Source organism: Harpia harpyja, chromosome 4, assembly GCF_026419915.1.
Source record: "Harpia harpyja isolate bHarHar1 chromosome 4, bHarHar1 primary haplotype, whole genome shotgun sequence".
Lineage (NCBI taxonomy): Eukaryota > Metazoa > Chordata > Aves > Accipitriformes > Accipitridae > Harpia > Harpia harpyja.
The window spans coordinates 17,631,987-17,653,412 of NC_068943.1; the positions used below are offsets into that span (position 1 = coordinate 17,631,987).

The 21,426-nt window shown below is 36.1% G+C and overlaps 1 protein-coding gene across 5 annotated transcripts in view; it reads right to left on the reverse strand.

Moving 5' to 3' along the window:
• Nucleotides 1-21,426, reverse strand: part of UCHL3 (ubiquitin C-terminal hydrolase L3) — a 44,837-nt gene that overhangs the window by 9,023 nt on the left and 14,388 nt on the right. For 3 of the 5 annotated variants that reach the window (XM_052785958.1, XM_052785960.1, XM_052785959.1), the window contains 3 exons: nucleotides 19,632-19,788; nucleotides 19,168-19,253; nucleotides 18,136-18,183 (listed from right to left, as the gene is read on the reverse strand). In XM_052785958.1, coding sequence (XP_052641918.1) covers nucleotides 18,136-18,183; nucleotides 19,168-19,253; nucleotides 19,632-19,788 — 291 coding nt within the window. Of the gene's footprint in view, nucleotides 1-4,230; nucleotides 8,927-18,135; nucleotides 18,184-19,167; nucleotides 19,254-19,631; nucleotides 19,789-21,426 lie in introns of all 5 variants that reach the window. The other 2 variants (XR_008234964.1, XR_008234962.1) reach the window with 2 other exon arrangements.

Genomic DNA, 21,426 nt, shown 5'->3' on the forward strand with positions numbered 1-21,426 from the left:
CAATTTCACTCACAAGGAGTTACAAGAAACCAAAGAAAAACATATTAAAACATGAAGTTTACACAACAGAATGTTAGGTATGGTTTGGATTCAATAAATTTTGAAGGGAAAAAAGTGATGCAATTGCTGTTGGGTGGATTAGGCATCTGTAATTCCCATTCTGAAGCATGGAACACACTTAGGCAAATGTACTTTGTGGCCTGTGAAAGGCATTTGAATCCTGGTTAAAATACTGCAATTAAAACAAAGACGACGGGAATGATGATCACAAGTTTCAGCAAGATTATTTCTAGCTCATTCTCACAGAACAGTGACATCTCTATTCATGCTCAATATACTGCAGTGAGTTTATGGTATTTGAAATGCTATGGAGTTTCACAGTTGACCATACATAGCTTAATTTAGATCAAAGTATCCCTTGTCCAGAATAATAAAAATGAATTTCTGTAAGAAAGGTGCTGAGGGACTGTCTTGAGTGCTGACCTAGGAATGGACAAGAGGTTCCTTTGCTAAGCATTGCCTTATGTATTTTTCTACCATGCTGTCATGGTAGACAAGCTGTTTCAAACTTATTAACTCTATATCCCCAGCTATAGCTAGAACATGTAAGTGTCAGGTGAGGTACAATTCCAAGCTGCAGGACAGCAGCATCTGATTTTGAATCGGAGGATGTCAAGCAAGAAGATGAAATTCAGAGATGGCCTCTATCAATGATCAGAGTATCTGGATACAAAATGTTTATACAAACACAAATGTCCCTTTAGATCCATAAGCAAGAGGGATTATTCAGTAGTATGCTGCTCTAAATAGGCATTTCCTGTTTGGTTTTGGGGGTTTTTTTAAGAAGAACAGCAACTTTAGTCTGACACAGAAAATAAATGTCAGAAAACAAAGATCATGTTTTCCAACTTGAGAAGTGTAGGAAAGAAAAAAGAATTAGATTAGCTTGACATAAAAGGCAGCAAAATGATCCTAAGGCAAGCAGAGACACTAAACTAAAAGAACAGATGACCTGGAAGAAAAAGAAATCATTACAAGGATTGAGGAAAAGTCAACATTACTAATGACACATGTTGTTACCTATAGCTTCAAAATTTGCCACATCTACTGCAATTTATCAGGTTTGCATAGAACATTTCAGGACAGGTTTTGTTTTTTTTTCTATTATATGTTCTTAACTCATCTGGAGACCTACTCTAAAAAGTTGTACTGGGTCTGGCTGAGATGGAGTTAATTTTCCCCATAGCAGCCCTCATAGTGCTGTGCTCTGTATCGGTAGCTAGAAAGGTGTTGGTAACACACCAGTGTTTGGCTACTGCTGAGCAGTGCTCGCACAGCATCAAGGCTGTCTCTCCAACATTTCCCCGTCTCACCCAGTAGGCTAGGGGTGGACAAGATCTTGGGAGGGGACATAGCCAGGACAGCTGAGCCAAACTGACCAAAAGGATATTCCATACCATATGACATCTGCTCAGCAATAATAGCTAAGAGAAAGGAGGTAGGGAGGGCATTCATTATTATGACACTTGCCTTCTGGAGCAACCACTACGCATACTGAAGACCTACTTCCTGGGAAGTGGCTGGACATCGCCTGCTGATTGGAAGTAAAGAATAAATCTTTTGTTTTCCTTTGTTTCTGCACATGGCCTTTGCTTTTGCTTTATTAAACTGCCTTTATCTTGACCCACAAGGTTTTTTTGATCTTATTTTCTCCCCCCTCCTCCTGCTGAGGAGGGGAGTGATAAGAGCGACTTGGTGGGCACCTGGCATCTAGCCAAGGTCAACCCACCACAAAAGTCAAGGAAAGTTTTCAAGTAGGAAAAGTGGTTTTATTTAAGGAGCATAAATACGGTCTCCCATCATTAAGACTTTCGCTCTTAATTTTGAAACAATCTATTTTCTGTCTGTCAGTGTTTAAGTAGTAGAAATGTACTTAGAACTACAAGAAAGTTCAACTGTATTTTAAACACATATACAGGATGTTTCCCCCTCCCCCCTTAAATTTAAGTGCATAGATTTCTTAATAAAAGCAATCCTAGAACATTTTCATACAACGCTGAGACCAATTCAGCCTCTTTGTACATCTAGCAGAATGATCAGAGCTATACTAGTAATACTTGTTGGTGGGCATTGACAGGACAAAACTTGAAGGACAAGGTAGTATTTATTATCAAGCCAACTGAGACAGCTTTAATGCCCCAAATGCTGTCTGTTTTTTTGCATATTACACTAGTTTACATATAATTTGTGTGTTCTTGAATCTTCTTGGAAAGGTGTGTTATACAAAAGTGGAGAACAACATTTTAGTTACTAATAACTATCAGAATATATTGTATTCAGTGATAAATCTTTGCATATAGGACTTACAATTTTAATCTGTCAGATGGAGACAGGATCTCAGGGGAGTTAACAAGTAATATTTTAAAACTATTTTTAGTGGCAAGCTTCTGTTTTGCCAGATGCAGTTGTATGGAAGGCCACTTATTTTTTGAATGAATTTTTTGGACATTTTCAAAGCAAATGCTCACTGCTAATGGATGAGGAGTTGTTTTTAGAAATTTTCTGAAGTAAATAGAACTCTCAACTTGCCAACAGTGGTTTTCTCATATAATCACAACCGATTATGCCGTAATGTCCATCTTTGGATAAGTCATGGTTTATTTGGTGTTGAAGTAAACTCATGGTCAATTAATGTTTTTGTTCTAGGCAGGCACACTCAAGCTCCAGTCTTCCTCAGTAAGTCTTTTGTTAACAACAAGCTTATATAGGTCAAATTCATAAACAATCCCAGTTTCAAATTACAGAAATATGACGTAGAATTTTCCAAGTTTTGCTAAACAAACAAGAAAGTCCCCAGGTAAAATGTCAGAGGTATGCCAATGGCAGATATATTAAATGGGGGGAGGAAGCATGAGTTGCTGAGAACTTAACTCTGTGCTAAACTCCATGCCTCCTCACATCCCAAGGTATTTAACTAGCTCCAAATGATAACATCAAGAATGTTCCATAGTTCTGAGGATTACAAGAGAGCTAGATACTTAATAATAGCAATTATTATTCACATAAAGAGAAAGGAGTGTGGGAAAAGGTCCCATCTTGAGATACTTATCAGGATAAAAATATAAAAGCTATAAAGAAATGAAAGCATTTGGACACTAATTTTTAATAGCAATAAAACATTAAGAAGGATTTCCACATCTGGAAAGACAGATCTGTATGAAAAAGGAAATTATTTGGACCACGGTCAGAATAGTTATTTCACCTCAGTAAAAAAATCCACATACCTCAAATAAGAATTTCTAGTAACACAGGTGAAATGTGGTCATTACCAAAGAATGATAAAAACAAAAATCACAGTACCAATTTTGCTTTTAAGACTGTTCACTTCTACAAGATTTTTTTTTTGGTGTGTACTAAAAGTGCAATCACTCCTTAAAAGCAGGATGAAATACCACTAAACCACTCTTTCAGTTTAGTGTTTCTGATGGTGGTCATAGGACAGTTTAGAAATATTGGCTACTCTGTGCATGTAATTTTTTTTCTACTTTTTCAAGATATATTTGTGCCCTGTGAGTGAAGAAGGAAAAAAGTTTAAGTATGGTATTTGATGACAAGCTTTTCTTATTAGAATGTCTTCAACTAGAATGTATGTCCACAAACTGGATAAAGAAACAGATGTCAAGTGAGAAAGTATGCCAGCCCCTTGGGATTACAGGAAACATTTCATCTTTACTGAAATATCCAGGGACCATTAAGCAAGACTTAGAATGAAAGAAAAGGAGACTAGGTTTAGGATATGAGAACATAAACCAGGTCTCAAACATAGAAGAAATAATACCATGTGACAAAGAATTAGAAGCCCCTTGGTTTAGCACATCCAAATGAAAGATCATGAAGATGAGGTGAAAAGAAGAGGCTGGATGAGGAGCCTATGGCGAAAAAAAAAAAGCCACTTCATGAAGGGCAAACTTCATCTATGCTTTGAAAATGATTTGGCATGTGTATTGAATCAAAAATACCTGGACAGCAAAGCATGGAGTGATGTACTTTTGCTGTCCGACATGGGGGAAAAGGGAAAATAAAAAAAATTAAAACAAAAAGGGAAGAAAGAAATCCTACGAATGGTTGAGAAAAGACCCCAACAAAAAATGATGCCTTGAAGACCGAAGTTACATGGCAGAAGGCCAGTTGTGTCACAGTAAGAAAAGACTGAAGATGGACTACACTTACAACAGAATGAAGCCCAACAGATGGAAGGCGTATCAAGGGCCGCCAACGACGAAGACGGATTGACGGACTGGTAGCCTTTGCAGGACCTACATGATTACGTTTGGCCCAGGAGAGGGATGCAGAGTGACACAATGGTGAAGCCTTCGTTCTGCTGTGGCTAACCTGAGGCTGCGATGAGGATGGTGGTGAAGACAGCGAGGACGATGACGACTACATAAACATTAAAAAAGAACATACTTAGCCCACTTAAACTTGAAGTAACATACCTAAAAAGGCAACTGCAAAGATGTCCACTATTTATTATACTGTCCTTTAACTGATCAAATCACACAGATAATAATCAAGAATGTATTGAATTTGAATGAGAAGACAAAAGAACAATGAAAATAAGCAAAGACATGGTCCAAATCTGAAGTTTATCACCAGATAAGCTAGAGGTTATTCACACCCAGTGAACTTCATCATATGAACACAAGTTAACTGACTTGTTCAAGAGACAGACTGGGAAAGTGAGGAGGAAGGGGATTTAAGTATCATCTCATGGAAGGGAATAGTTGAGAACAGAGTTTTGTCCACAGCTACAAGAACTGTAAGCAACAGTTCTTTGCTAATTTGGGAAAGCTAGGTTGTGCTGCTCTGGGATTTAAAATGAATCAAGTAAGTACTGTAACAGAACCCAGAGTTTCTTTACTGTTCCATGTCTAACATAAAAGGAAAGCAAAGGAAAAGGGAAGCTTACCGTGGTGAGGTATGCAACTTCCTAAGCTTTTCACCTATTCTTCTAAAATAGCAGGCCAGTGGCAGTATTGCCATTAACACTCAGGATCTCTTTAGTATCCGTGGAAGCAGTAGGACTATGTTAAACCATTCAAATTGTTACTATTAGAAGAAAGACCACAGAAGTATTAAAAATGACTCTCAGCTGCAACTGACAAAGTTACAGTAAATATATTAAGACCAGAAAGGACCATTGTGATGATTTAGTTTTGCTCTTCTGTCCCACACAGGCCACAGGACCAATCAAGTTCAAGTTTTGTTTGGATCAAAACATACTCATAAAACAAAAACAAACATTCAAGCTTAACAATATTTTTTTTACTACTGAAATAAATTAGAACAACCCAAAATTTCAATCAATCCTGTCTATAGCTACAGAGACAGTAAGTAATATATTCATACAGTTTACTAAATATGTCAGTGCTAAATGAAAAGGCAACCTTTCTAGTCCTGCTTAACGATGATATGAATATGGAACAATGATTACATTAGTTCATCTGGCCACGATGTCAAACCAGGGGCTCACCTTCAGTTTATCATCCACCATTACTTTCTCCTCTCAGCACATATAAAAATCCCCAATGTCGTCTTCAGTCTTTCAGAGAACCCCTCAGCTTCTGTCAGGAAATAAACTTTCTTTTGTGCTAATTACAAAGCTTTTATTGGCCTCGGAAAAATACTCCTTTGTTTGAAGCTAACCTAAAGGGCAATCCAGACTGTCTTGTGTTGATGTCTTACGCTTTGCTATCTCTTGAACTTTTTACACTGCCTATAGGTTTTGGGGTGTATTTTTCTGTTGTCTTCCATGTCACTGATAGAAGTTGTTTAACAGTACAGGTCTTAGGAGCAATGCCTGGAGAGCCCCACTAGCAAACATACTTACTCATCAGTGATACCCCACTTATCTGCATGGAGACCAGCCAGCTGCTTGTGAATTGATTAAAGTTATACAAGCAGAATAAAAACTGCAGTTCCTCAAGGTATGTCCCACATTATGCATTCAATGCAATGATTCTAGTAGACTTCAAAAAAGAAGCATTAGATAGCTTCTCTGAAAAAAATTTTCACTCTTTTTAATCAATGCATAAATGCCAGTCAAAACCATTTACTTTCTTTGTATTATTTTTGAAGCAATTCATCTTCTTTCCCATTGAATTTTACGTTTTTTCCTTTTCCCATCAAGAGTGGGATAATGAATTGGTTCTTTCTGCTCTGATATTGCTGACCTTAAAGAACAAAGAAAGGGATAGAAATTCTTCATAAAGAGCAAGCATCAAGTACAGTAGAAACTGTAGAGCTCAGAGATAAGCAGGGAGTGTTATCAAGTCTGAACCTGTCCAGAAAATAGTTTTTCACAGGTTTGCCACAGTTTTGGGTTTTTTTTTTTTGTTTCAATTAGCTTCTGATTTTCAAACATTCTAATCCACCCCTAAATCTCAGTAGCTCCACATAAGAGAGGACAAAAACAGAAAACCTCCAGCCCAAAAATGTAACTATATGAAGAAAGAGGAATTTAGCAATGCCAATACTTCTATGAGTCAGAGAAGCTTACAAGACTTTAATGGCTATTATAGTTTATCTGTACTACTGGTTGTTTTCTTCAAATTCTTCACTTGAACGGATGTAAAATGAGACATTTTACATTTAGATAACGTATCAGATAGCTTTAAAAACAATTTATTCTCAGCTTGCCTAAAAAAATTCCAAAAGACAACTGATAAAACATTGCTCCTAGAAGTCTTCACAGTCCACAGATCTCCCTCTGGAGGGAAGAACCTGTAAGATTAGAATCTGCTGTGGGGTAGAAATTTAAGAGCTTTGCTGACTAGACAGTTCAGGACAACGGCAAGACACACTACATTATGTTTTACAATTTTGTAAGCTGCTGCTATCAAAACAGACAAGATTGTTAGTCTTCCCAGAATCTGCAATATAGTAACTGTTTACTTTGAAATAGTAAAAAAAATGAAACTGAAAAACTTGTTGAAAGTAAGAATTTACTATGGCTTTGATGCATTTCATTGACTGAAAGCTGTTAAACTGTACACTTTTGCTCTAAAAAAACCCCTATCTTTTAGCACTCCTAGTGTAATTACTATGAAACCATTAATAAGACTTTGAACAATACCAAGTTTAAGGTCTGTTTAACAGTACAGGGATGAGCAGAATATTGAAAGATTTTTTTATAAAGCCTTTTTTACTTTTGTTACCGTTTTTACCAGAATTCTTCACTTTTACTATTCTTAATGATTGCACGTATTTCTTTGTTTTATAGCTAATATTGCTAAAATAATGAGAATGTATTAAAAACGCCCCTTGCCTGAATGTAATGAGACCAGAAAAGACTTTAAGTTCTCAAAACTGAATTTACAACCTAGAATGCAGTTTAAGGCAACTAATATTTTAATATTTTTAGGTCAGTAATTGTTCTTATTTTAAATTCCATTCATTGAATCTTTTTATCTTTTATTTCCTGTACTAGTGGGTCCCCTAGTGAGACCAACCAAGACAAAAAGAAACTTCCTCCCCACTGAAAATATACTTTTGCATTTGTAAGAGTGAAATTTTGACAGACAGTATATAGGAATTCTGGAAAAGCAATGTTAATACTGGATTATGACTAATGAATAAGGCTGCAATAGCCATAAAATTCCATGCATTGCTTTAATACTAAGTACAAATTAAGCTGTGTCAACTGAAGTTGTTTTCAACTGAATATTAAAAAAATTAAAATACAATTACATGTCAATAATAATATGAAATGAATGTTAAATACACAACTCCAAATAAAGGATATAAAGTTGTACATTTCGCATTTAATTTAAAACGTGGAAGACAAATCATAACTTGAGACAGTCTATTCAAACAAGACATTAACAGCTAGAAACTGCAGAGAAGAGAGCATTAGACTAACTTCACAAGATGAAAAGATCACAGGAGCATATCTCTGTGCTGAAAATATAGCAGGTCAAATATCTGAAGTGGTAAAACAAAAACCCTGAAATAGAATTAAATGTTATTGTCATATAAACCAGTAAGCACATTAAGTTTATGGTTTGTAATGCAAAAAATACATTTTAAACAAGTTAAAAGCTTCATGGAATATGTCCAAAAAAATGTTCAGGCAATTATCATCTGCCCCAATCCAACTCATTCCTATATATAGCTGTTATTAAAGCCTTGAGCCATTTAAATCTAAGATCTAAAGGAAACTCCTATGAAATTCGTCAGGCAATAAGAACTGTGCTTTTGCACATACCTAAAAATGCAGAAGTTTGATAGTGCTGAGTAGCTCATGACTTGGCTCATGCCCAAACCTGTCAGGTTATAGAAACAGGGATCTGTCCGCTCGTCTTGTTTGGGGAACCCAATCCAGCAAAGTATCTCAGTCCATGTCTCATGTATTGAAGACCTAACAGGACAAAGCAGCATCTGGTATTGCATGACCATTTCTTTCTAAGGAGAAATATTTATTACTGATTAACTTGCTAGTGGTTACAAAAATTCATCTCTCTGGAAGCTCAAGTTCAGGGCATCCTCTCAGTGGAAAGTTCAAGCCCATGCCACCTTCCTCTAGGGAAGCTTCCCTGTCTATCAGCTGACGAACTATGCTGGGACTGGGGCTTTCTTCTTTCGTCCATTTTGAGGTTGTGTCACTGTGTAGAAAGAAATGCTAGTTGCACTGGGACAGAGATCAAATGAACTTTAACTGCATACCAACATCACTGGAAACTTGGGAAACAGAAGGAGATACAATACTTTCAGTCCTGGTCTTCGTTTCATATGCACAACCCTGGGATCAGAGGCCCTGCCACATGTTCTGCATCTGCTCAGTTGAGTCGGTCCATGAGTGTGCAATAACTCCTCCCAACAAACTAAGTGTTTGTGGCCTCGTTACACAGTTCCCGTACAGTAAGCCCTGTAGTAAAGATGGGGGAAGGTTGAAGTGACAATAAAAAGTGCAACTTTTCCAGCCAAATGGGCAATATAAGAGTTATTATAGCTTTATGATTACATTCAGAGAGGATGTACTTAATATCTATCATTTTTCCCCACCACCTTTTGAGGCTTTTTTTGTTTTGCTTAAGTAATTGCTCATTATTGAATTAAACACAATGTTTTAAAGGGTCTGTATTACAGTTCAAAGTGTACTAGCGTTTTTCTTCCTTAGAAGTCATTATCCATTTTCACATGCAAATTAAATCTATGCATCTTACTGTCTGAAAAAAATCCTCCTCTTCCTACACGAGTGTTTTTAATCTTTTAACACCATTTCAAGCCTGTTTTGATGGTGGTGGTGAAATCTTGAGAGACATGAAGTTCCTTCAAGCTTTTATAAGAAGATAAGCAGCCAGACAGGGAAGAGGAACCTGACAAAGGAAGTATTCCACAGAAGCAGAAGCTGCTTCGTGAGCTCAACTCCAACAGCACACCACAGAATTCACAGGAACGAGAGACATTATGAATATTTCAACTGCAAGAAAAGCCTTGTTCCTAACTAGAACTTCCTTACATGCAACAAAAGCCTGCACGACATTCAAATTCTTAGGAAGTTAATGTTCATAAATTCCACTCCTCACAGACCTACTTGTCAACATTACAATTATCATCATTAATACGTATTGAAACTGAGACTACAGTTTTTAAACTGAATTGGGCTACATCTGCTAGTTGATCAACTTCTGCACCAGTAAGTTTAGTGTTTCTGCAGCTGGTAAAAAGAAAATCTTTACAGTATTCTCCATGTCAGTTTAATCCATGATTAAGAATGGACAGTATCCTGAGAGTATTACTTTGCTAGACATATGGGTAAAGACAGAGCTTAAAGACGAGAAAAATGGTGAGATCAGAGCACCCAAAAAATCTTTCCAAAATTAGTGATAATTTATCTCTCTCTGAAGACCTAAATTTAAGTTCTATGGCCTATGTCAGGCAAAAGTCAAGCTAGATTATCACAATGGCGACTTCTGTGATCAAAAATTCATGGAATTACAAAAAAGAAAATTCCAAAGGTTAGGGAGCTCTGCAAAACCTAAATTAACTAAATTTTTTGAAATAGTTTTTCCTCCGCAAGATTTTTTTTCTTAAATAACTAGAACAGCATTGTTGCACATCCAACTACCGTGTTTTTAGAGTGCTTCCTTGAGCAAAGTCGGTTGATGCAACATCAATTCTCTGAGTACTTTTAGCCCACTGTCTAGCTTCAACTGTATTGGTAAAATGTTGGCAGTCTTGTCTTAAGGATTGTAAGTTCTTACAATTCCCCCCCCCAAATCAGTAGTTAAATAAAGAAAAAAAAGAAAGCCAATTCAGTTTCTCTTCTGCCTGAAGGAAAGAGGTTGAGTGTGAACTCAACCATCACCTGTCATGAACAGCCTGCGAAAATGCCAGTGAGAAAACACATGGCTAGAGCCTGCTTCTTACTGTCTCTTACACAGATAGTGCAAGAACAGCACTGGAAGCGTTATGGATTGGAGAGATGAAAAAAACAGAACAAAACAAAACTTATGGCAGTTGGTTGGTAGAGATGTTGGATGCAAAACTGTAGAAACATTTTGTTACTTTCACTTGTTATTTATCTCTTATATACTTGTTATTTAAATTCATGGGCTGCTTTATGGGTGCGAATATCCTCTATAGTTATGTCTCATCCTAGGAATTAGAGTTCCTTCGTACAGATTTTACAGTTAAGCATAAGACCCAGAATAACAATTCAGAGCAATACTGTATTAATACCTTGTTAGTTATTTCCTCAGTAAAGTATAGAAATCAGATTGATGCATGTCGCTGAAACACTGACACGTTAATGAACAGGACAATGCAATGAGTCAAAGACTAACCAAGTATAATTTCCAAAACATTTCACATGATTCTAGTAAGTTCATTCTTACACTTTTACTGTGTAGGCTGTAAAAGAGAAAAAGCTATAGCTAACATTTTTAGGCAACTTCATCGCCTTTACAGGAGAGATTACATGCTTGTTCTGTAATGCTAAGCTAAACAAAAATCATCTTAGAAACAGTTATATAATTGATTTTGTATTCTCCTGAGATCCAAATGTTTCTTTACAAGACTGTGGGTTATTCAGAAGAAACACTGAGGAATATGGGCTATTTAAGAAAAAAATCCCACCATATGTTCTTGGCAGGAGTGAAAGGGAAGCTCCTTTATGTTTCTTCTCTAACAATAAATTGTAATGCCCCAGGGAACCAGAGATCTTTGAAAGTTCAAGTTTTATAGCCGTTGAGAACAGAGTGCACTGACTCTACTTAGTTCTTGCCAATGTTAACGACTGTTACTGTGATCAAAGTCTAACTTAGCGCATTCCAAGCAAGATTATAGTTCTCAAGGCACACTAAGCAAGTTTACAGACTACAGTCTGCAGTTATGGTTTGAGTTAAAGAAGAAATCAAGCTGTGGTAGCTTTTTTAGTGGCTGCCAACTTCAATCCATGTTAAAAATATCCCTGATCATACTTGTGAACAAAAAGTGTATCTAAGTAAACATACTGGTGTGCACAAGTATTTCAGTTTTTCATGAACATCTGAGACCAGTTTTTACTTGTGACTTTTATACTGACAGAGTCAAACACCAATTTGATTTTCAAAGGCTAATTTTTCCACCATCAATATTTTTGATAGAGGTCTAATGAGGTGCAAGAATGTTGTTTTCATTTGAAGTGGCAGCTCAGATGCAGCACCTCAGTCTGCTCCGTTCTGAGCCTCATTTAGCCCAACATAGTTCTAGTAGCCAAAGCTGTCAGTTGGTAAATAGACGTATGAAGTGTACTAAAAAAACCCAAAACACCCAAACAACAAACAGGAGGAGTTACAGAACCAAAGGCAGTATTTCCTGTGCTCCCCAAAATAGTTGATATATTTTATATTCCAGTTCTGTTTTCTTCTCTCTTCCATAATAACTAGTAAATGAAACACTGTAGGTTAAACTTCATTTAGTTGGACATTCTCAATAGCCTCTAAGGAAGAGGAAAGAACAAACAGGAATTTGAGAGCTCCTAATTTTCTCCTAAGAATTTAGGTCATGAACAAAATCAAAAGCTCTTATTAGTCTCTAACCAATATCTAACACAGGTATTTCAAGTGGCCATTTCACTTTTATTTATTTGCTTGATTGAAACATTATTTTGAGCTATGCTGCAATAACATTTAAAGAAGGAAACTTCCCAAAGACCACAAATCACATTCTGCTAAGCAGTAATGCATAAACCATGCTAAAACTCCCCTGTCCAAAAAAATTTCAACCTCAAACACGAAAGTGGTTCCATATGCCGCAAGTGCCGCAAGACATAATAAAAAGTTCAGTCTATCATTTGAACTTTATAACAAAAAGTGATATGGAAAAGCCATGTGTCAGCAGTTAGTGATACCTTGATGTTGCACAAACAGCCTGCCAATTACTTAACACCACAACTATTTGAGTATTTGCTGTCCACAGCAGCAAAAGCTGATCTAAGTCTAGTCTGTTAAGCCTTCTTAACACGAGTGTGCTTCTAACACCTCTGTGCCAGCATTAGCTCTACAAGGCTATAGGATAAGCTGTTTCAGGAAGCTGTTTGGGAGGCTGATGGAAGACAGAAGATATTGCAGGTAATCTGACAATCCAGAATTCTTTCAACAGCCACAGACACACAGAGCTGGCTAAAACTTCAGATACTATTACCAGAATAGATTTGAACAACAGTTAAGCATGTCAAAGCCTTTAGAAATGCAGAAATTGAATACAGATTATTCTGTAGATCTGATTCCTTCACTAAAAGCCAATTAATCTTTTTAAAAGTACTTTATATGGTATAGCTTGCCATTTTCCTTACTGTAGAATTGAGCTGTAATGAAGCATAGTTGCAAAGTAGTGGATATGGATGTCAGTAATACACGAGCAGAACAAAAATATCTTGCTATTCACATTATTATAGTCACATATTTAAAAGGTCATTTATTTCAAGAATCAGTACAGATAATATTTTCTACCTGGAATAACTTCCCTTAAGCCATCAAAGCATATCATTGTTTAATTCAGTTAAACAATTTCTACTGGTTTATTTCTATAACAAGTGTGCCTTTGCATTTTCCTCCTTTCCTACTCTCTCAGAAAACTATGCAGTAACTTGTTGTTATTAATGAAAATGAGTTAGGTATGATACAAAGTAAGTTTCTTGCCCAGCTCCAAATTCAAAAGGGCTATTTGGTCTGCAAAAGACTCAAGACCTGGCAGTCTCTCTCATGTAATTACATGTTTTCCTGTTTTCAAAAAATTCTCCCCTCAGATTTTCTGATCTGTTACTTGACAATAGTTACTATGATTGTTCTGAAAGAAAGCAACCTATGATAGTAATACAGAAAAGTTAGATATGAACCTAATGCTGATCAGTGCTATTAGTTGCTACTTTTCCTCCCTCATGTTTTGCCATAACTTCTTCATTAATGATCACTGTAGATTAGACAGCTAATGCAGATGCTCTAGCATCCACAAACTGTATTGTCTTTTTAATATTTTTGAAGGGTTGTGGGTTTTGTTTTGGTTTTTTATAAGAGGGTATCAGAAATGTTAAGATGTGTGGTAGTACAGGGTTCCAGCAGGTCATGAACTGCTGAAGGAGGCACAGGAAGAACAAAAAGAAAAAAACAAACACAAAACAGACAGAAAAAACTCAAACACTGCTCAGTAGGAAGCAAAAAACAATATAAAGGACCAGCTTAGAAGTGTCTGCAGTTCTGCAAAGAAGCAGGTTATATTTTCCACATCTTCAGACAGCCTAGATATTATAAACAAAAGTATATGCTCAGCAGAAGACTCATGAAAGACTAAAGAGGATCCTGAGTAGCTGGCAATTATTCCACTCTCAGCAATAGCTGCCTTTCAGGAGCTATCACATAGAAAAGAGAGCAAGCTGGATCCATGAAGCTTTATCGTAAAGACCTAGATCCTTTTTTGGCAGCTTTGCATATGAAATACCTGTCACTTGAGAAAGTGTAAGCTTCAGCAGCATAAAGTTTAACAGAAAGACCGTTAAGAGTCTCACATTAATTGCCCTCATTATGGTACTGGAACATGGGACCAGAATCAAAACACCCTTGAAACCCCTGAAACCAACACCATGCTTCTCTTCTGGAATTATTCCCAGATCTTACTGCTTGCTACTAAAGTAATTTTAAACAGACCTACATTTTTTACACATAGAAGTACCCATAGGACTGCTTTATCTATTTATTTGCTTTACTGTAGCAAAAAAGTGAGCCATGGAGCCACAGAATCCAGGAGTATTAACACAAAACTTGAATCAAACCTGGTCCAAAACATGGCCTGAAGGATAAACCCAAATTTACAATCCTTTTAATTTGCAAACCTGCAATGAATTCACAAAATGAAAACCGCTTAACTATTCTTAAAATGTAATCTCTTTGAAAGAAGAAAAAAAACTTCTCTATTTTTAAGAAAATACTTAAGTTGTTTAATAAAAATTCAGTAAACTTCATTAAAAACCTCACATATTTTAATACAAAAAACATCCCCAAAATACTCAGTTCTAATCCAGTCTATAGATGGCCTGTAAAAGTTTCAAATGCAATACCAATAGTTATATAAAATGGCTAGGAACACAGCCTTTTTTTTTTTTTTTTTTTTCTTTTGAAACTAGGCAAATTAATCACAGCTGTCAAACTTGGGAAGCCTGTTAAAGCACCCATCAAGGCATAACACTCGATAGCTCTCAGCTTCAATCCACTTGTTTAGCAATTCATCTTAATGCTTCGTCTAAAGGGCTCACATATTAATGATAAATCCCAGAAGCAAACTGGCCACCGTAATTCTTCTCTTCCAGCAATCACTAACTGGAACATAGAATCTAGCAGTCCACTAATATTAAAGCTATACAAGTAATATCTTGTCAGATATATTTTTAAGAGAAGTTATGTTTGGAAAAAAAAGTAAGAAATTGAAATAAAAATAATCTGATTACAGATTATTCAAAAACAGAAACAAATTCTACCCACTGGACAAGACAAATAGATAAAATACACAGATGCTAGAAAGATAGCATTGCTTTACTCTATTACTAATCTTTTATTTCTAGATAGACTTGCTTTATTTCAATGTTTGAAACACCCACATACACAGAACAGAAACAAAAGCAGAAAATCCACTTGCATACTGTAAAAATCAAGTAGCCACTGAGATGGCTTAGCAAGACTGTCAAGGAACAACCAACAAATAAAGGCTTTACTTAGAAGCATTAAAGGCTGAATCCTCAAAGATCTGAGGAATGAGAGCCCAGAAAAAAAAAATATATATCATCAGAAGAGAACCTGTCTGTATTCTTTGCTATTTTTAAACCTTCCACATCTCAAGATTCCAGAAAATTTTACTTTTATCCCATAATACTGATCTATGGTGAGGTGGCGGTGTGTTTTGCATGGGGGAGGGAAAGAACAGCATCTTGAGAGCAGCTTCTTAACCAAATCAGCGAGGCCGACTGCCATACATCCCACTTTTGGAAGTTATTCTGTCTAACACAGTTGAGCTTAAGCAACATTTTCAGAAGAATTCGAGTGGACAGTAGTATGCAATACCTATCTAAGGGACAGAACTACCCAGAGAGCAGGCTATTCTTAGGAAGCACGCAAGCCAAGTTAATCATCCTAAAAGAGTAGGCCTGCACATTTTCTTAATCTTTAATTCTGTAGGAGACCTGGAAAGGACTTTTTGCTCCCAAAGTTACAGCACTTACTATCATTAAGCAACTATATAAGCCACTTTATTCAAAGGGAAGATTTCTATGCAAAATGCCCTTGCTGTTCAGGGAGAGGGGCAGGGCAGGGGGAGAACAAAAACCCAACAGAGTCACAGAAAGGCAAACATGTTCCTTTCCAGTGCTCTGAAAGGAAGTTTAAGTTCTCAGGAAAGTAATCATAACAATAATGGATATGCAAGAGGAATGGGATTCTCTTCTCTCTTGCTCCAAAGGTGCTAGAAATTATCAACTTACCCTGCAGGACAAGTCAACATCCTTGTATGACCTGCATATCCTAACTCCAGCATCTTCAAGGGCATGCTGTTCATCAGTCCCTCCACCACTATATGAAGAGGTATACAGCAACATTTAAAATGTACCATTGAAAGGAAAAAGACTATGAGATTAACTCACTCCAACCCTCAATTGCACTTCTCAGCATATTCACATCTCATATTTTGTTTTGCTTAAAAAGAATTGTACTTTAAAGTAAAGCAATTTGTCCTGTACAGATAAAAGGGGAGGCCTTGCTGCCAATTTAACTACACTTCGGTAGGACAGGATATTCAGGCAATTAGATGTTCCAGTAAGACGACTTGTTTATTTCTTTCCTCCTTGGTTGATGGATCAGAACTATTCTGGAGAATCATCCTAGGACATGTATTCAGCTGTACTATTGTACTATTTCAACTTTGGAAACAGAAGGACAGGAAAAAGTTATTTTACCAGTCTAAGGAATATACACATTGAATTACTTCCAGATTCAGTTATGCAAAATGGAATAATAAATATTTGGCAAAGAAACGACCTATTCAATATTTGTGTTTAGATATGGTTACTAAGAGAATCCTGTGAAGTTTTAATATGAAAAAAAAGTCTTCATCTTTCCACACAACTATTAATCTTTTGCACTGTGGTCATCTTGATCAGTAAACAAATTAATTCGTGGAAGGTCAAGAAGTTAACTCTCCCTTATTAGATTCTATCATCACTTAGATGCCTCCTGAATCTTTACAAAGACTCTCAGGAACTGTACAGCCCCTGCATTTTCTTTCCCAATCATTCCATAATTTCTGCCAGAAGAATGCATAGACAAACCACTCCCTGGATGAATGTCACAGTACATCAAAACAACTAAAAAAGTTTTTCTCTTTCACGAGGATCTTAGGAAAAGATTCAGTCTTCAGCAACTTGTGGGAATAATCTCCATGGCCTCTCTCTTACTGGGCTTGCCAAGAACATCTAGAAAAGGACTCATTTGTAAAGAAAACAGACCAGATTTTTTTGAGTCTCTCACTTAGAAAAGGAAGAGATGTATGAATTTGTTCTGATATTTCTTCTTGAAATATAGAAGCTTGATTAATTTAGAGGAAGAGCTAAGAAGAAAGGATGGTGGTGTTTTTTAAAGAAAATATCACAAAGGAAGTTGAGTATCTGTAATAGAAATAGTTAAAACAATTCTCTTAATTTTCATTTCCAGATGGTGGGGCAAGGGGGAGCAGAAAGGATTGCTTTGTTTTCTCCTGCATTGTTTAGAAGACACTGCACAAGCCATAAGAAGAAAGAAAACGTCACCTACTGCAGTTCAAAAAAAAAAAAGCGGATGAGCCACTGGAGCCACAGCCAAACAATGGAGGGTTCTTCTCTTTCTCAAACAAAGCAGTGCTAGCAAAACTCTACAATTTTCTTTTTGTGAGACAGATACTCAAATCGGAACCGGAAAGATGGAAAACTGCCTTGGTATGACTGAAGCAGAAAAATGTTGAATGTTAAGTTTATGTTAAGGTTTTTTTGTTGGTTTTGGGGTTGGGTGGGGTTTTTTGTTTGTTTGTTTGGTTGGTTTTTTTATATCACCCAATCTGTTGGGGGATAAAAGCTTATAGATATATGTATTGGTGAGAATTTATCTGAATTAGTATTTGTACACAAACAGCACATACAGAATGGCAAACCAAGTGTTGTACTATTTCTTTTCCTGAAGTAAAACTTTTCAGACTCTCATAAAATGTTTGTTCCATTTTTATGATTACTATGGATCTTACAGTCTCAGCTACAAATTTGCAGTATCAAAACCTCAACTTTCGTTAAAAATACTATTACTGGTTGTTTTACTCTGAAATGAAGCTTGAAAAGATCATCCATGTTATAGAAAAGCTTAACACCCCTCCCCCCCCCAAAAAAACGAAACCAAAGAAGCTTCAAGTTTGGTTCCGCCCAACAATGCCACTTGATTTTGTGCCCTGATTTTTGACTAATGACACAATACTGCAAACCAAGCAATAATCTCCATTTCACCGTAAACCTTTAATACATGATTGTTTTCATTTCAATTATATTCAACTCAAAGTAGTTATTAGCAAAGATTTTTAAAAAATGAATACCTCAGTCTGACCTTCATGGGCACTGGATTCATGAGTGACACGAATAGCCTAAAATTAAAACATATTTCAATTAGACTTTAAATGAGAGGCTTTCAGTGTTTTAAGAATCACTGTATGCTCGTCATTTTATCAAATGCCATAGCCATAACTATTTTTGTTCAGTGCTTGAAATAAATAAATAAATAAAAAATTAAACAAATAATCTCCACTTCCAAGGATCTCAGAAGACCAGTATTTCAGTTTCATGACAGCCAATTCAAATCAAATATCTGACAGTTTGTAATGGCCCTTTTACACACAGAAAACACTATGGGCAAGTGTCTTTGTTATATATCACTTCTTGAGCAGACAAAATACTTTAGACAGAAGCTCTGATCAGACATCTTGTGTCCAACATTTCTACAGAAAATGTCATTGAACCTCTACTGTTTCTGTTTGTTACTACCTCCCTCAGCCACATGTTAACACCCTTATTCCTGAGGGCTTCACAATAAGCTTAAATTTAAACTCAGACTTGCAAATCATCTAGATTTTCATTTTGAGAGAATCATCATTACCATCAGGAGCAACAGCACCGTTCTCCCCTTCCACCACTGGCCAGATGTTTCTGCCGCATCCTTTCAAACAGCACTAATGATCTGGCTAACCACATATCAGCTAGCCCATCTAATTGTTTGGGGTGGTGGGGGAAGGAGATTATATTTCAGCCAAATCATCTCTTTGTGTGCCCCAAACTGCTAGAGCCAAAGAGAGATGACTAGAGGGCACAAATGAAAGGAGGCAGCAGAAGGACCACCCTTTCAGCAATAGCTCCAGAGCAGCTTAAATTGACCATTAAACTGCATCTTGAACCCACCAAAAAGATTATGCACACGTTTCTCATTCATTTCAAAGTAATTTTAAACTATGCCAGTGAATTAATATGGATGAGAACCATTGACAAAATCCATTCTGCTGACTGAGCTAGACTGACTGCTCATGCAAGTAATTCTTACGCCATTTTAAATAAAAGTAAAACCACGTGATACTAACTTCATAAGTTTCTAGATATTTGGCCCTCTCTTCAGGAGTCATAGATAATGAATCTTCTAGGAACTTTTTCAGTGAAGAATTAGTTTCTTAAAAAAATAAAAAAGACATAATTAGAGTCATACTGCAACCCCAACTTCATTCAAAGCTTACAGAATGCTTATTCCAACAAGATTTAAAGATATAATTACATTGTATCTTTAAGACACTGAAGGCTGACTGCAAGAGGAATTGCTACCTGCTTCAGTTGCAACCTTTCAAGTGCTTTAGTTCATGGATTGGTATGAAATACTGTTTTTATAATTACAGATAGAAATGCTCTTTGAACAGAGATTGTCCTTTATGAATGGTTATATTCAGAGAAAGTAGTACAAAACGTATCCCTCCCTCCATGCCTCCCCCACAGTTAAGGAAAAAAAAGGGAAAAGCCAACAAAAAACCCCAATCAACCAACCAACAAAACTTACCAAAGTTCATTTTATCTCTGTTGTTTGCAATAGCATGAATTAGCCCAATTGTTCCACAAGCATTGTTAATGGTCTGCTTCATGAAATACACTGATGATTTGACATCTTGCCCCTTAGCTTTTATTCTCTCTTCTTCTTCTGTTCTGAAGGTTTCATACTAGAAGGAAAGTTACAGACATTTCACAAACAGTACAAATAGATACTAGCTACATTACTGAAGCAAAAATAATTTTAAAAAAATCAACAGCTAACTAATAAAAACCAAAACTCAACTTATAATTTGAAACGCTTAACCCATGTGGTCCGACAAGTATATGTAAACTTACTCAACTGAACAGCTCTATATTGTTTCTTAAACCAATGCCTTGTCACTAGCCAAAAACCAGTCACACAGGAAACATAATTTTGAAATATGTGTTATCTAACAATTTCAAAAATGTTCAAAATATTTCCTTGATCTGAGCAGCTGTCACCATCTCTCTTCAATCCAACAAAAAGATTTTAAGGACAGAGGATTCAAAGCGCTATCAAGCAAACCATAATACTTCAGGTGCTTAATTAGCATGAAGCATTCTTACAAGTTCCATTTTTACATTTCATTTTTTCCAGGAATATAAAACATAAAAAGATTTATATAATGCTCACGGCCTCAAAACAGGCCCTTCAAAAGCCATATTCATAAAGTGAATGTTTATCTTCTGAAGTAAAAGAAAGAATTTAGTATGATTGAAAAATCTAAAGTATTTGTTTTGTAAAGATCATAATTGACTAAAATCTGTTATACTATGCAACAGTGTGTTGGTTTTGTGGGGTTTTTTTGTGGGTTGTGGTTTGTTGGTTCTTTTGGGGGGATGGGGTTTGTTTGTTTGTTGGGGGTTTTTTGTTTGGTTGGTTTTTTTAAGATTTTAATCTCAAACAGAAAAAGAATGAAAGAAAACTGCAAATGTTCCAGACAATGCTGTTCTTTCTTCCTCCTTTGCCTCTTTTACTGCGTACTTTTGCAGACCAAAAAAAAAAAAATATTGAAGTAGATGGGCTTTTTATACAAAAGTAAATTTTGAATGCAGAATGTTATCAAGGAACTTTTCCTGAAAACCCATGAGAAATTTCTCTCAGACTCTATGTACTGTCAGTGACAAACAGAAACAGGAAATTTTTCCAGCATCACGATTCCACACTTGTAGCTTCTCTGAATGTTCTGAATGGTCTAAACAATAGCAAGAGCATTTACAAATAATTTTAATTTGACACCACTTATCCACATGTTAAAAAAAATAATTGAGACAGTTGAGAAATTTTTCTTAATTGAGAAAACTATTTCATAGAGTATAATTGGACAAAAGTTCATATTAGACAACCAAAATACACTCAATGGCAAAAATAAATATATAAATGTTGAGAATACTGAAAATATAGTTTTGAGCAAGGGTTAGACCAGATCACCTCAAGAGGTCCCTCCTAACTGGAGCTATCCCACATATGTATTCATTGGACCATGCCCAAAAAGCCCAATGCTCACAGCATTCACTGTCTAGAACCTACAATGCAGACTAAGAAAGTCATTGACCTTTAAATTGTACAATAACCCCAAGATTATCTGTATGCAAACAAGAGTATCTTGCCCTAAAAGCAAGTTCAAGCAAATTGATATATAGGAAACATGAAAGAAAGGAACTTCTAGATAGAAGAACAAAGACATGATAGAAAAGTGTTTACAAAGGCAGTAAAATTAATTAAGGGGCATACTTTCATAAATGTAGGCACAGCCAAGAAACATAAATAAATAAAAAATTAA